The 14,616-nt window shown below is 45.3% G+C and overlaps 1 protein-coding gene and 1 long non-coding RNA gene across 2 annotated transcripts; both read right to left on the reverse strand.

Annotated features, from left to right (window-relative positions):
• Positions 1 to 294: 294 nt before the first annotated feature.
• Positions 295 to 2,956, reverse strand: LOC120670449. The gene is made up of 2 exons (XM_039950546.1): positions 2,522 to 2,956; positions 295 to 663 (listed from the first exon to the last, which is right to left on the reverse strand). Exons 1-2 carry the CDS (start codon positions 2,954 to 2,956, stop codon positions 295 to 297), a joined length of 804 nt encoding a protein of 267 aa, XP_039806480.1.
• Positions 2,957 to 10,279: 7,323 nt separating this feature from the next.
• Positions 10,280 to 10,964, reverse strand: LOC120671026. The gene is made up of 2 exons (XR_005673473.1): positions 10,902 to 10,964; positions 10,280 to 10,829 (listed from the first exon to the last, which is right to left on the reverse strand). It is a non-coding gene; the product is annotated as an uncharacterized LOC120671026 (long non-coding RNA).
• Positions 10,965 to 14,616: the final 3,652 nt, after the last annotated feature.

Genomic DNA, 14,616 nt, shown 5'->3' on the forward strand with positions numbered 1-14,616 from the left:
AATCAATCATCTTCCATTGCTAAATCTGTCGACCCAGTTCTTGTCATTAACAGACAAATAATTGATGAAAATTACCCATGCTCACACAGCTGAAGCTTGGACAAGATATTTTACAAAGTTGTGTATCATCTTATCATCTGCATTGTGATTTTTTTGGTGAATCTAGAAAAATTTTTGTCGTGGTTTGCATGGGTCTTCACGAAAGTTGTGATTTCCACCGGATATATTCCCACCTTTTTCTAACTAGCTACTAGCTGTATTCAAATATTACTTGATCGATATTACTGCTGCTTGTCACAGTGGATTCCACCTGGCCCTCCATACACAATGTCGAAACCACCCCTCGACTTGTCCAAGCCCAGAGTATTGACTCCGTAGCAGCGTCGTTGCAATGGTCTTGCTGGCATCGTCGTTGAAGAGGACCCCGTCGGAGCTGACGCCGAGGTACTGAATGATGGTGGCCGCGAAGCCCCAGCCTGCGCACGCCGGCATGCCGCTCCCCATCGGCGTGGTCGTGTGCTTGCCACCGGGCCTGCTGTCGAGCACCCGCCCGCCCATCTCCACGTACGCGGCGTCAGGGAACCTCGTGTTGAATACGGATTCAGGGTAGTAGCCGATCTCCTGGTCCATCACCGAAACCCACCACCTATTCCCGGCAGGATCCTGCGTTATCACGAGACATGTAGCATGCGGTGTGATGTAATGACAAGGGGAAAAAAAGGGGGGGTATGTACGTGTAAATGTTTGGAAAAAGTCTACATAACTCTCTCAACTATTGGACCTAGACTACTTAACCCCCCAAACTACAAAACCGATTATTCTACCCCCTGAATTTTTCAAAACCGGCCAAATGACCCCCCAAGGCGGTTTCGGAGGGTAGTTTTATCTTTATCTTTTTTATTTATTTCAGCTGAATCTTTGAAAAATCATAACAAATCATAGAAAAATCTAAAAATTTAAATCTAATTTTGTTGGACTTTACATGAGTAGATCCACATAGTAAACATATAATATGGTTTGCTTTCATATAATTTTTTTGTTGTAGATTTAGATATATGTTTTTCTGTAATTAAATAGAATAATTCTAGCTGCATTTTCCATGGTTATGGGGTGAAATTTTTATGGTGGGCTAAATATTGTATGCTTGTACTCTAGTAAAAACTTTATACTCATTGGATCATGTATACATTTGTTATAAATTTATTTATGTTCATGCTGGTTAAATTTAAATAAATCTATAACTAAATTATACTTGATCCAATCAGTATGAAATTTTTACTAAAGTTCAAGCATACATTAATTATCCCACTATAAAAATTTCAGTATAATTGGACAATGAAAATTGCATATATGAATTATTTACATTAATTGCAAAAAAGTATAGACCTAAATCTACAACAAAAAATTTGTACTAAAGAATACCATATTATATATTCACTATATAGATCTACTCATGTAGAGTCCAACAAAATTGGATTTACAATTTTTGGATTTTTCTATGATTTGTTATGATTTTTCAAAGATTCAGCTGAAATAAATAAAAAAGAAAAAGACAAAACCACCCTCCAAAACCATCATGGGGGGTTGTTTGGCTGGTTTTGGAAAGTTTAGGGGGTAGAATAACCGGTTTTGTAGTTTGGGGGGTTAAGTAGTCCAGGTCCAATAGTTGAGGGGGTTATGTAGACTTTTTCCGTAAATGTTTAGTGTTCTTCCTCGAATACGCAGAAAAAGTATGCATCTTTGTAATATAAAAGAAAAAGGTTTTATTCAGGTGGTCTACGGTGTGTGTGTCTATATATATGTGGATGCTGATGGGAGGCATGGAAGCTTCACGTACACGTACCCTGTGTATACCAAATGTTACAGTGAATAAATCACCTCCCACTTGCGAGTCAGGGAAAAATGAACCTCCAAGAGCAAAATGCTTGTCGTTTCCCGTATGAACGAATCCTCCACGGTCTAGATTGAAACAATTGTTTGCTACTCCTTCGTCATTCTGCATGTACATGTAAATTAACAAAACATAACAATATATGTCCCTGATTTTCATCTCAAGATTTTAGATATATAGCTAGCTATACTTTGATATATTTACTCTAGCAATTTAATTAGTACTGTACCTATCTTGATAAATTGATGTTGAGATGATATTTACTTAATTTGTGAATAATTCACTACTATGAGGTGTGCCTGATCGATCAGTAATATTTTGCTAATGATATACTAATAAACGACGAGAGCTTGAATCGAGTACTTACAGTGTAATAGACGAATGTTCTTGATAAGGAATCTCCAAAGAGAGAAGGCCAAGCCTGTGACATCACCATGTTCACACAAATATTAATGAAAGTAACCGGTTTCCACATTTCTCTTGAAAAAAAAAAGGCTTTTTTCTTACACTCGGTCATATGACAGTACGTTTGTAAATACTGGACACACGATTTGTGAAATGAAAATAATCTAAAATAAATTAAAACTGCCACGTAGTTTTGCAGTCGAGATGGATAGACGAGAGCCTTACCACAAGACCAACCGCAATCTGGTTGGTAAGATGTGGCGGCGGGTCGGCCCCCTTGATCGCCACGTAGTCGGTGTCCAGCGTGTTCCCAATCAGAATGTAGCTCATGGAGAACTCGCCTGCAGGGTGCACGTTAACCTTCCAGTAAGGCAAGCGCGCCCGAGCACCAAGGTACGGCGCGTTCGTCGCGAACGCAGCTGCCACCTCCACTTTGCCTCCCGGCGGCGCGGCCATGGCGGATTGGTTGTAGCTGCCCGCACGGCTGCTGCCGGGGCGCCCGAACGGCGAGGACCGGCGCACCAGCTCGGCGATTTCAGGGTTGGCGCGGCTGGAGTCTCGCCGGATCGGGACGGTCCCTGCCGGGCAGCTCCCGTTTTTCCACCAGGTCTGGTGCAGCTGCTGCGGTTTCGAAGCCAAGGGCGCCGCCGCCGCCACCATCGCTTCCATGGTGATCTCCGGCTTGGCCTTTAGGTCGCGCGGTGCATGTTGCCGTGCATGGGAGATGGATCACAGGAGCCCAAATCAGCGAAGGAGAAACAATAGAAAATTTTCTCCTTTTACTAATAACAATATATGCAAAGTGTTGTTTAATCTAATCTAAAGGGGGTTAAAGAAAATCAGAGCGAGAGACCGACCTGAATTACTCGGCTCCCGAGCGGAGCATGCTTGAGCGCCGGCTGCTGGTAGATGTCCACGCAGTCGATCACGTCGCCGTCGTCGTCGCTCTGTACGTCGTCGATCTTCAGCACACACGGCATTTATTTATCCTGTCAGATCGACCGCAAGGTGTGCAGACACGCGTACGTACCTCGATGGTTCTCCGAACGGATGCGCCGTCTCCAGCTGCTGCTGCTGCTGCTGCTGCTACCAGCAGCAACATGATGATCACCCTCAGAGCAGACGCCGACGCTGCTGCTTCTTCCATGGGGGCACTGCTAGCTAATGATCGATCTCTCTATCTGGTTTTACGACGATGATGCTAATTGGTCGATGTGTGAGACCACAAGAAGCTGACAACGTGTATATAGAGGTTAGGCCGTTAGGGGGAGCCACGCCCACGCATGCACAAGGTGGAACAGCGCCTATCTGTATGCCAGCTCACACATACGAATTCTTATCCATTCTATATATTGCATTCCTAATATAATGTTGGATGAAGAATTTGGATTGAACGTTACCATATTTCTCATGTTTTCATACGCATGCATCTGGTCGGGCGTTGCGACCGGATTAATTCACTGATGAATTTGATTTCGAAATACCCAAGATTCTCGTGGATATATATAATCGAACCATACCATACCATTTGCTCCTCGTGGAACAAATTTACGCATTACCATAATTGGCTCCGTGCATGAAAACTTTCCTAGTGCTCCTCCAAATTAGGCCTAACAAGATGGAGAGGCCAGCATAGGCAGCACGCTAGGTAGTTAGGCCAGCAGACAGCAACGACGTACTGTTTACATTTTAACTCTTTTTATTAAAAAATTCACATTTAGATCTCTAGAGAAACAAATTGCGCCTTTGGACGCCGCCTAGATAATACGTCGATTCAATATGGCGTTCGGCGTGGCACCACTTCGATCAATATGGCGTTCGACGTGGAAGCGACGTGGCACCACTTCGGTGCCACAGATCTTGGCGCCGAGCTCGGCGCCATGGATCTTGGTGCCGAGATCGGTGACATAGGTCTCGGCATCGAAACTTTAACCTATATAATTTGGCTTTTGAAATAGATAAGTAATATTGTTCTAGTAAATATACAAATTGTATGCTCTAGCTCAGATGGTGAAGACGCTAGCCTCCGTGCCTGAGCGCCCAGGTTCGAGTTTGGGTCTGCAAGGCAAAATCAAGCTTATATTAATTAGTAAGCTAAAATTTCTTTTTCGAAGCGGGTCAGCGGCAAGATCCACGACGCCGAGGTGGTGTCACATCACCCCCACGTGTTAGAGCGGGTCAGCGGCTAGATCGGGTCGCAAAGCGCGGCACCATAATTTATGGTGGCAAAACGTGTTACCTCAACGCCGTAGATCATGGCGCCAAGCCTCTTGGTCCAAAAACACAATTCGTTTCACCAAAGGTCTAAATGTGAAATTATTTTGTAAAAAAATCAAAATGCAAAAAGTGCGGGCAGCAACGTTGGCAATTGGCATGTGCGGCCCAATGGTTAACACCTTTTTGCCAGGCCGAGAACGAAGGGAAGGGCCCAACTTGTGGGTAGAAGCGCGCTTTTTTCTTTTTTATATTTTTAAAAAATAAAAATTTCAAAAATATATGTCTGTTTTGAAATATTTCAAAAATACCCCCGGTCGCCTCCCCATAGGGCGACAGGCCTTAAGTTTAATTTTTTTTCTTCAAATTCGCAACGATGTCCCTAGAAAAAAAAGGGGGCCTGTCGCCCCCCCCAACGGGCGATAGGGGCCTGTCGCCCGTTGGGGGCGGGGCGCCAGGGTCCCCTCCTCTATACACCCTGGCCGCCATATGCCGCCATATCCCGCCATTCCCTTTGTCATTTGAGCCAAAAAATTCGGGAAAATAGAGGGGTGAGGAGAAGAAAAACGGCGAAGCTCTGCCGAATTGCGTACTTGTGATCTACCGGTAACTTCCGTATGAATCCATTGATATTGTATAACAATTAAATTTAATTAGCGGATTAGCTGAATTAGATTTGGTGCTTTAGAACACTCGTTTAGTATTACAATTTCAGTAGTATCACGCGAAAAAATCGCAAGAACTTCCCTTATTTCACGAGCATTATGGAACCCACAAACATAATAAGTTCACATCAATAGTATGCATAGAAACAAATGACAAGTAAACTAGCACAATCATAAACATCGGATACAAATAAGCGGTCCACAGCTATCTCATTACAAATAAACATCAGAGATACAAACATCAGATATATCTAACCACCCCTAGGGCGTCGGACCCTCTTAGCCCTCTGCTGGGCACGGACATGGCCCTCGGAGTAGGTGAGAACATCTGGAGACCTCAACTGTCGCTCAGGACGCGCAAGGGGCTGCGGTGTCTGCTGCTGAGATATCCCAAGTGGTGCTCCTCCTAGCTGTGAATACCCCAAGACATCGGGGTCACCTTGCGCGGCAGGCTCTTCTGGACTCAAGCTGTCGAAGTCGTCTAAGGTGAATGTCTCGTTATCTGGTCGAAAGGAGGAAGAAGAAGGTCCGGCGCCCGCATGGGGGTAGAATCCTACACAAAAAATGTGGATGTTAGCGTACGCTCGTATATTTTGTCATGACATGTAGAAACCGAAATACGAAACATAAACTAACCTGTGTAGACCGGTATCTGTGGCCCCGGTACCATCCCTGGATACGGTCCGCCAACTGGTGCTGTCCCTCTAAACATTCCAGTACCTGGATCGTATCCTGTATGTGATATTAGTAAATATGTAGGAACACTTGATCTAATTTTAAAGAGATATGTACGTTACCTGCACTTGGGAAGAACTGCGACGTCGGCCCTTGCACGGTCGACGGACACGGGAACGACGACGAGGCCTGGGACGACCCGTGGCTGTCTTCGTACTGCACACGGCTTCCGAAGTTGTGCACTACCTGACGCAACTGATCACGCTGCCTCGACCATGCCTCTGTCTGCTCAAACTGGGTCATTGGGGATCCGGCACGTACCCTCGTCAAGTAAGTCGAGCAGTCCGTCTCCATCATGTTGCAAAGGCGAAGCTGCATCCATTCAGTAAAGATACAGTTACAAACACATGAATTATCTTATGAATATGATTATATATATATGCAAATATGATCAAGAGACTCACCGCGCCAGCTAGTGCCTCCACGTGGTGTCGGGCATAGCCATCCTGAGTCCTCGCCTGGTGTGGCTGCGGGTGAGTGTCAACAAAAACCATACGAGCCCGAGTCCGGGGTAAGTACCAGGTGAGGTAAGCCCTAAAGGAGCTGTCTGTGTGTGGTCCTGTTGGATGGACCAAGTGCTCGTCTGCCTGTTCCCATTGGTCCACCCACGGCTGCATCTTGGTGAGCCAATCATCAGAGCACGACAAGCCACTCCTTGACAACCTACAAAGTGGACCACAAAGAATCGTTAGATTCGACACGAATGTATGAGCCTAGTTCATTCATAATTACCTGTGGTCCTGGCGACTGACACGCTCCAACGCGGTGGGCACCGGAAACTCCTGGCGCTGCCCAAACTGTCTCCTGACTCTCCAGGGGCAATATGCCTCAACCGCGATGTCATAAACCAGGACGGCGGAAGTAAGCCACAGGCTCGCATTCGCGGAGCAGTGCGAAGACAGGCCTGCTGGTGCACGGGTAGCCACAGCCTCTGGGCTGTAAGGCTCCCAGACAACGTCCTCGGGCGTCAGCATGTCGAGCTCCGAAACAAACTCAGGATATGCGCGTCTAACCTACGCATGCGCCCAGGACCTCTGCATTCGGAATAAGTAACATTAAAAGTGCACTAATGCATCATGTAACAATGAATAACAAAATTAGATGTATAAGAGCGTACCTGACGCCAGATCCAGATAGTTCCCATAGTGGGCCTCTCGTCCTCCTCTTCGCCGTACATGCCCCCGTCTTCCTCGGTCGAGCCTCTGCAGCCTGACTCGTGCCTGCTCCTAATGCCCTTACCTTCACTAGCTCTGCAGTCAACTGATCAAGCATCTGCCATAATGCATTGAATTTTCTCTGTTGATTTTGGGTGCACAACCTCTTAAACAGGTTCTTAAGATCCTTGTTCTTGAAGTGGTCATAGAAGTTTGCACCCATATGCCTAATGCACCACCTGTTTTGGACATCCGGCCACAATGGAGGCGTTGTCGCAGTTCCACGTTGCAATTTCAGTATTGATTGCAGCAGACCTGCATGCCTATCACTAATAAGGCACACATCTGGACGTGCAGCAACAACATGAACCTTGACTCGTTCAAGGAACCAATACCAACTGTCTATGTTCTCATTCTCAACAAATGCAAATGCGAGTGGAACTATTTGGTTGTTACAATCTACACCGATTGCGGTGAGTATCTGACCTTTATACCTTCCAGTCAGAAATGTGCCATCAATGCAGATCACCGGAAGACAAAACTGAAATGCTCTAACACAAGCACCTATGCAAAAGAAGGCTCGTTGCATAATTTTTTGCCCCCTAGTCACGGCTGGTACGAGGTATGTGTCATAAAAGCTTTCAGGATTTCTAGCGGCAACCTGGGATAACATACGAGGTAGGTTATCATATGATGCCTCGTATGTGCCGAACCGCATCTCCAACACCCTTTGTTTAGCCCGTCATTCCTTCAAATAACTGATGGTGTACTGGAAAGTCTGCTCAATGTGTCGAACAATCATTTTCGGCTCATAATTTAGGTTGTCCATAATAAACCCATACATTTGCTTTGCAACAAAGTCGCATGATATATTGCGATGCGAGGGAAGAATTTCTGACAGCAAACAAGTGTGCTCTGTCACAATGGAACATTTCCAGTTCGACTTTCATTTTCCCTTGAATGCATGTACTCGCCATGGACATCCATCATTCACACACTTCACCTCATATTCTTTGCTGCCAGACTTTACGACTCTGAATTCTCGTTTCAATGATATTGCCCATAGTCTCACAGCATCTTTTACGTCTTCAATATTTGGATATGTTGCACCTTGCACTATCTCATTTCCTCTGTACTCCCACTCCTGATTTCGTACGTCTTCTGCGACATGACTGCCAAAACCATGCTCCTTCCACTCTTTTGGCAATGAGTACTGCTCGTCGTCATCAGATGAGCCCTCATATTCTTCCATCTCTATTGCGGTTTGGTCTTCTGCCTCCATCTCGTCCACAATGCTATGTATCCTCTCTCCCTCATCAGCAAGGCCCTGTGGTCCCATGTTTTGGTTCTCTGGGTTCTCTGTCTCTTCTTGCTCAACATAATTGGTCTCTCTTCGAATACTCGAAGTTGCTTGATCTGCACCATGTTGGATTTCATTTTCTGTCTTCTCCCGGATTTGAACAAGAATGGCCAGAGGCCACCCACGCTCTAGAGCTGCTTGCATGTACTTCTGCCAGTCATCAGTGCTGTGTATCATCATCAATTGCCATGAATCACTTTCTACCTCCTAATTAACAAGAGACTGGACGGTGATCACATGTGTCAACGGATCAACACGGAACCCACGCTGTAGCCACTTACATATAGAACCAAAACTCTTTTCCAGAGGTTTATCTATGGCGCTTGATGTGCACTTAAAGGCAGAAAGATCTACTCCATTTGGCCCATACAAAACATTGTAGTCACCATAAAATACTTGAAACTGCATCTTGCTCGACATATCTGTATATCACAGAATACTTATCGAGTTATACTCTTTACTTCACTACCTTATTCAATAATCCGTAAAAACTAAGTATGGAATTCAACTACAACGTATAAGTATTCATAACTACGTGATGACACTCAAATTCTATACTGCAATGCCAAATTCTATTATAAATCGTAATTAATTTATAAACGCGTCTCTAATAGTACTGCAATTGTAATAATAAATGCGTAGTACTAATTTTCTAAACTAATTTACTACTACGTAACTAAAAACTAAAGTATCATTAAACTCCTACTTAAATGGTTCTACTATAGCACTAATTAAATTAAATTACTCACCCTACTTAAATGCGTAGTACTTAAATAAAAAATTATATAAACTAAATGTACTAACCTGCAGATCACAAGTGCTGAATCCGGCAGGGCTTCGCCGCTTCCCTTCTCCTCACCTCTCTCTTTTTTTCTGGATTTTTGGTGGAATTTTCGGGCTCAAATGAGGAGGGAAGAGGGGGTTGGACCATATATAGGGGGAGGTGCCCCGGTCGCCCGTGGGGGGGGGCGACAGGCCCCCCTGTCGCCCGAGGGGGGGGCGACATGCCCCCTTTTTTTCCAGGGACATCGTTGCAAATTTGAAGAAAAAAATTACACTTAAGGCCTGTCGCCCTATGGGGGGCGACCAGGGGGTATTTTTGAAATATTTCAAAACTGACATATATTTTTGAAATTTTTATTTTTAAAAAATATAAAAAAGAAAAAAGCGCGGTAGAAGCAGCTCTCAGCCCGGAAAAAGAATGGGCTGGCCCACTATAATATATGCAGAGGCTAGTTATGAAAAGAAATATTATTATTATTAGCCCACTATAATATGTGCAGGCTAGTTATAGAAAGACATTATTTTGCCTTCAATGTGGTTAATAATAATTTCGTAATTTACATGATACTAGATCTATACCCGTGCGTTGCTACACTTAGGAACAAATATCGAATTTCGCATCATCATACAACCGCGCGCCACTAACTTACCAAGTGATACTTTTAGAGTAGGGAAATCACATGTGACTCCTGCATTTCGAATAGGAGACCCCAAAGTATAACACCAACTATAGTAACTTTAGGTAAAGAAATTAACAAGTATATATAGTGTGCTTATCACCCATCTTTAATTTTGAACAGAACTTGAAAAGCCAAATAAGAGAAACAGAACTTCTCTTACCAATTTACTTCTGTACCAAGAGCTAAATCAATACAAAGTTGCTCTAACACGATCAGTAAAAAAAACTTCACACTAAATCTGGTAATAACAGTTGGTCATCATTGGCTATATTATGTGGTGCAAAATACGGCTCCACGTCAGTTGGTTGATTGCTCAGGTTGCATGGAAAGTCTAAGGTAGGGTGTCAGCCTATCTGGGTACATACACGCAGGCATGACTAAAATGCATAGTCTGAAAAAGCAAATGTATAACAAGTTAATCTCTTGAAAAGTATTGCAGATTCTGAAACTTGCAGATTAACAAATCCCTACCGTCTTCAGTATAGAAAAGAACCCCAAACTTGAATTTCCCACAATCTTTCTGCAAATGAACGGTTGGACTATATATCAAACTATAGATGGACCCTCTATAGAGAGGCGCAATCCTGCACACGACGTGCCAACCTCCTCGTCCACCAGTATATATCTGTACATTCTTGGGTTGGGTGGATAAAGAGAGGCAGACGATCCCATCCATCAGCACTAAACCTTTGTTACTGCTTACTCATGTCATGTCATCAACAAAGAAATGAGCAGCCAGCTAGCTAGAGTAGGTAGCTACTTGGCGGCGGATAGATGCTTGCGGATGGCCTGGCCCGATTGGCGCGCGAAATGCTTCTGCCTGAGCTGGACGTAGGGGTAGCAGAGTGTGGCGAGAATGTGGGCTGGCTTCGACAGGGACACCACCTCGTACCACACCCGATCCTCCTCGTCCACCTCCACTGAGAAACGCTCCTCCCCAGCCTGCAGTGCACACACACACCCATCTCTCATCTTTCTTCATCTGTGCCTTCATGCAGAGAATGTAGTACGTACCAGCAGATGGCCTTGCAGCGTGCCGCTACCGAAAGCAAACATGCTGCTGCCCCCCAGCAGATGGACTTGGAGCCGTCAATCACATGCTGCCGTGGGTTTTTTCTGTTTGCCGAGTGCCAGAGCCTAAGCACACGGCAAAGTATTGGAGAAAAAAATTAAATTATCACTCCCAAAATTTTCAAAAATACATATATTTTATATGGGACTTGATATAAACATCTGGTATTTTTAAAATCTATTCGCTATATTTAGTCATTTAATTTCATTAAACACATTTCTTAAAATTAAGTTCAATTTGAACTGGAACTGATTTGACAAATGTAGTAAAATTCATCCAAAAATCAAATTAATGTCGTTGAGTCCATTCCGAGGTCGTATCCATGAAATCAGATGCAATATCGAGAACCCTTTTTCTCGAACCATGCCCGGTAACATGAGGGTGAACCATTTTAAAATTTTATAAATAGCATATGAGGTCTAAAAATTCTAAAATTTTTCATGATTCAATAATTTCCTGTGATTATGCTATGGTAAAAAATTGAGTAGGTTTCGCAAATGTTAGACGTATGGTCCTTAGTAATAGAAGCAAATCCGAAGAAGATTCGTGAACTCGAGAAGAAATCTTTCATATTTTGAGCCAGAGTGCTGGTCCAATCCATTTTTCAATTCCAAAAATTTTATATATGTAATATCGTACTTAGATTCTTGATTGCCAAAATTTGGGATTTTTTCAGATCCATTTATTAATTTTCTTTTTTTAGTTAAATCATATCATGTCAACATACATTGAAATTGAGCTATAACCACATGAAATAATGTTTTTTTCTCAAAGAATCATCAAAATCGCAATGTTTATGCACTTTGGGAGACAAAAACATTAAATTTTGTTAAATCAAATTTGTTTAAACACGATATGGATATGGAAACGATTTGTTTGATACAATTTGAAACGCATGGAATAATAGTTTTTTTTGTTACAATCATAAAACATGAGTTGTTTACTGTATTTGGTAATGTTTTTTGATTGGCCATTCAATTTAATTATATAAAATAATTTTTTAAATCGAATTAGTTGGGTGAAATTTAAATTTAACAGAAACTTGTTTGCCGTGTGCCTTGGATCAGGGCACACGGCAAAGACGTTGTTTGTCGTGTGCCCAGAGCCCTGGATCTGGGCACACGGCAAATGGCCAGCCCACACTTAGCCGTAACGGCTCTCGCCCCGGCCCCTTGCACACACACTTTTCTCGACGAGCCGCCTCCTCGCCTTGCCGCCGCCTCGCCTCGTCGTGCCGCCGCATCGCCGTGCCGCCGCCTCGCCGACCCGACGCGCGTGCCGTGGCGGCGTCTCGCCGTGCCGCCGCCTCGCCGAACCGCCACGCTCACCCTGCCGCCGCCTCGCCGAGCCGCCACCACGCCCAGCCGCCTCGCCGTGGTGCCGCGAGCGCCGTGTCGCCGCCTCGCCGTGCCGCCTCACGGAGCCACCGCCTTGCCGTGCCGCCGCACGCGCCGTGCCGCCACCTAGCCGTGCCGCCAGCCACGCAGAGCCGCCCGCGCGGCCCGTCCACGGCCCCGACGCCAGGCCGGCCGCGCGGCCCGTCCACGGCGCCGGGCTCCTCCCCACCGTTGCGCCGCACGCCGTCGCCCTACCGCCGTGCCACAGCCCCACGCCACGCTCGGGCAGCCTTGAGCCGACTGCCTGAACAAACAGCCCCGCCCAGGTGTCTCGGAGCCCGACCGGCCGTCGTAGGTTTGCATCTGTAGGATCTCTAGTGTAGAGCATGATTTTTCTTGCAGGGTTTGGAAACTTAAATTGACACCACTTTATTTGTTTTGATTTTGGCAGGGGAGGTTATTGCACACCGTGGTCAAGGCGTCGGCACCGACACGTGCGACATCGACTCGCCCGCCTTCGAGCCCTAGGTGAGGACGTGCAAACTGCCCCTCATTCCATCTCATGTTCGTATAGGAGTAACCGAGTTAGGCGTCACCCGTTCGAAGGAGATACGGTTGGATATATGAAGATCTTTGCATATGTATGACCGTATCTGTTTCGAATTGTCCACGTTTTTTGGACAACCTGATAGGGTGTGTAGATGGGGTTAGTTCTCATGGTCTACGCCGATTCGAGACAGAGTCTCGGCATCATCTCCTCGTTGTTCTCCGGATACACAATCTCCTTTTTCGGGACGTGTATTTGGAGAACAGCGGGGAGGTGCTGCCGAAATTCTGCCTCGGATCGGTGTAGAGCATGAGAACCAACCCCAGCTACGCATCCTCTCGGGTGGGATTAGGACATATCTTAACCTATTAGAATTGGTAGACATCGTGTACATGCAAGGATGATCTTTTATATTATATTACTCATTGATATGATAGAGGATGGATGACCGTGTGTGGATGTATACTAGATGGAAATGTGGGGGTCAGTTGTCCGGGGAGTGGATTGACAAGACCGAGGCTTTCTTGGACGGAGCATTTGCAAAGCTCAAAGGAGGCAATACCACCTGGTGTTCGTGCAACAAATGTGCAAACACGCGTTGACAAACACGCGAAATCATGACGAATCATCTTTGCAATTATAGATTTACGAGAAATTATACCCGGTGGACCTACCATGGCGAAGCCAATCGTATGAGAGACGAAGTTGTTAGTCAACACATCGAAGAACATGACGCTGATGCCGGGGTTGCAGACATGTTAGATGACTTTCATGAAGCACATTTCGATGAAGGACGTAGGGAGGAGGAGGAGCCAGAGGAAACCGCGAAGGCGTACTATGACATGTTGGCTGCAGCCCAGCAACCCCTTCACGGTCATACCAAGGTTTCACAATTAGATGCCATTGGCCGCCTAATGGCCGTGAAGTCCCAATTTATCTTGAGTCGAGACGCCTTTGATGTTATGTTACAAGTTATTGGCAGCATGCTTCCAGAAGGGCACATTCTTCCAAAGAGCATGTATGAGGCACAAAAACTCCTTCGTGCACTGAAGATGCCATATGAACAGATACATGCTTGTCCCAAGGGATGCATCTTATTTAGGAAAGAACACGCTGAAGCAAAGTACTATCCAAAGTGTGAATTCTCTCGGTTCATGGAGGTAGACTCTGGTGATGGTCAGAAGAGGCAGCTCGCGGTACCCGTGAAAGTCCTACGGTACCTGCCGCCCATACCAAGAATCCAACGTCTATTCATTACCGAGGAATCCGCGAAGCAGATGACATGGCACAAAATGGGAACTCGTTACAATCCTAATAAGCTTGTGCATCCATCCGATGCTCAATCATGGACCCATTTCGACGAGATTCATCGTCACAAAGCTTTGGAGGCTCGTAATGTACGTGTTGCGCTGGCGACAGATGGCTTCAATCCCTATGGAATGTCGGCTGCCCCTTACACTTGTTGGCCCGTGTTCGTTATCCCACTGAATCTCCCACCTGGCGTTATTTTTCAACGACAGAACATATTCTTGTCGTTGATAATTCCTGGACACCCTGGAAATAATATGAGTGTGTACATGGAGCCCCTGATTGACGATTTGCTCCGTGCTTGGGACGATGGGGTTTGGACATACGATCGAGCTACAAAGACAAACTTCAGAATGTATGTTTGGTACCACTATTCCCTGCATTATCTGTCGGCGTATGGGATATTCTGTGGCTGGTGTGTCCACGGGAAGTTCCCTTGTCCAGTATGCAAGGCAGCATTGATGT

The sequence above is a fragment of the Panicum virgatum genome, chromosome 4N, assembly GCF_016808335.1.
Source record: "Panicum virgatum strain AP13 chromosome 4N, P.virgatum_v5, whole genome shotgun sequence".
Taxonomy (NCBI): Eukaryota; Viridiplantae; Streptophyta; class Magnoliopsida; order Poales; family Poaceae; genus Panicum; species Panicum virgatum.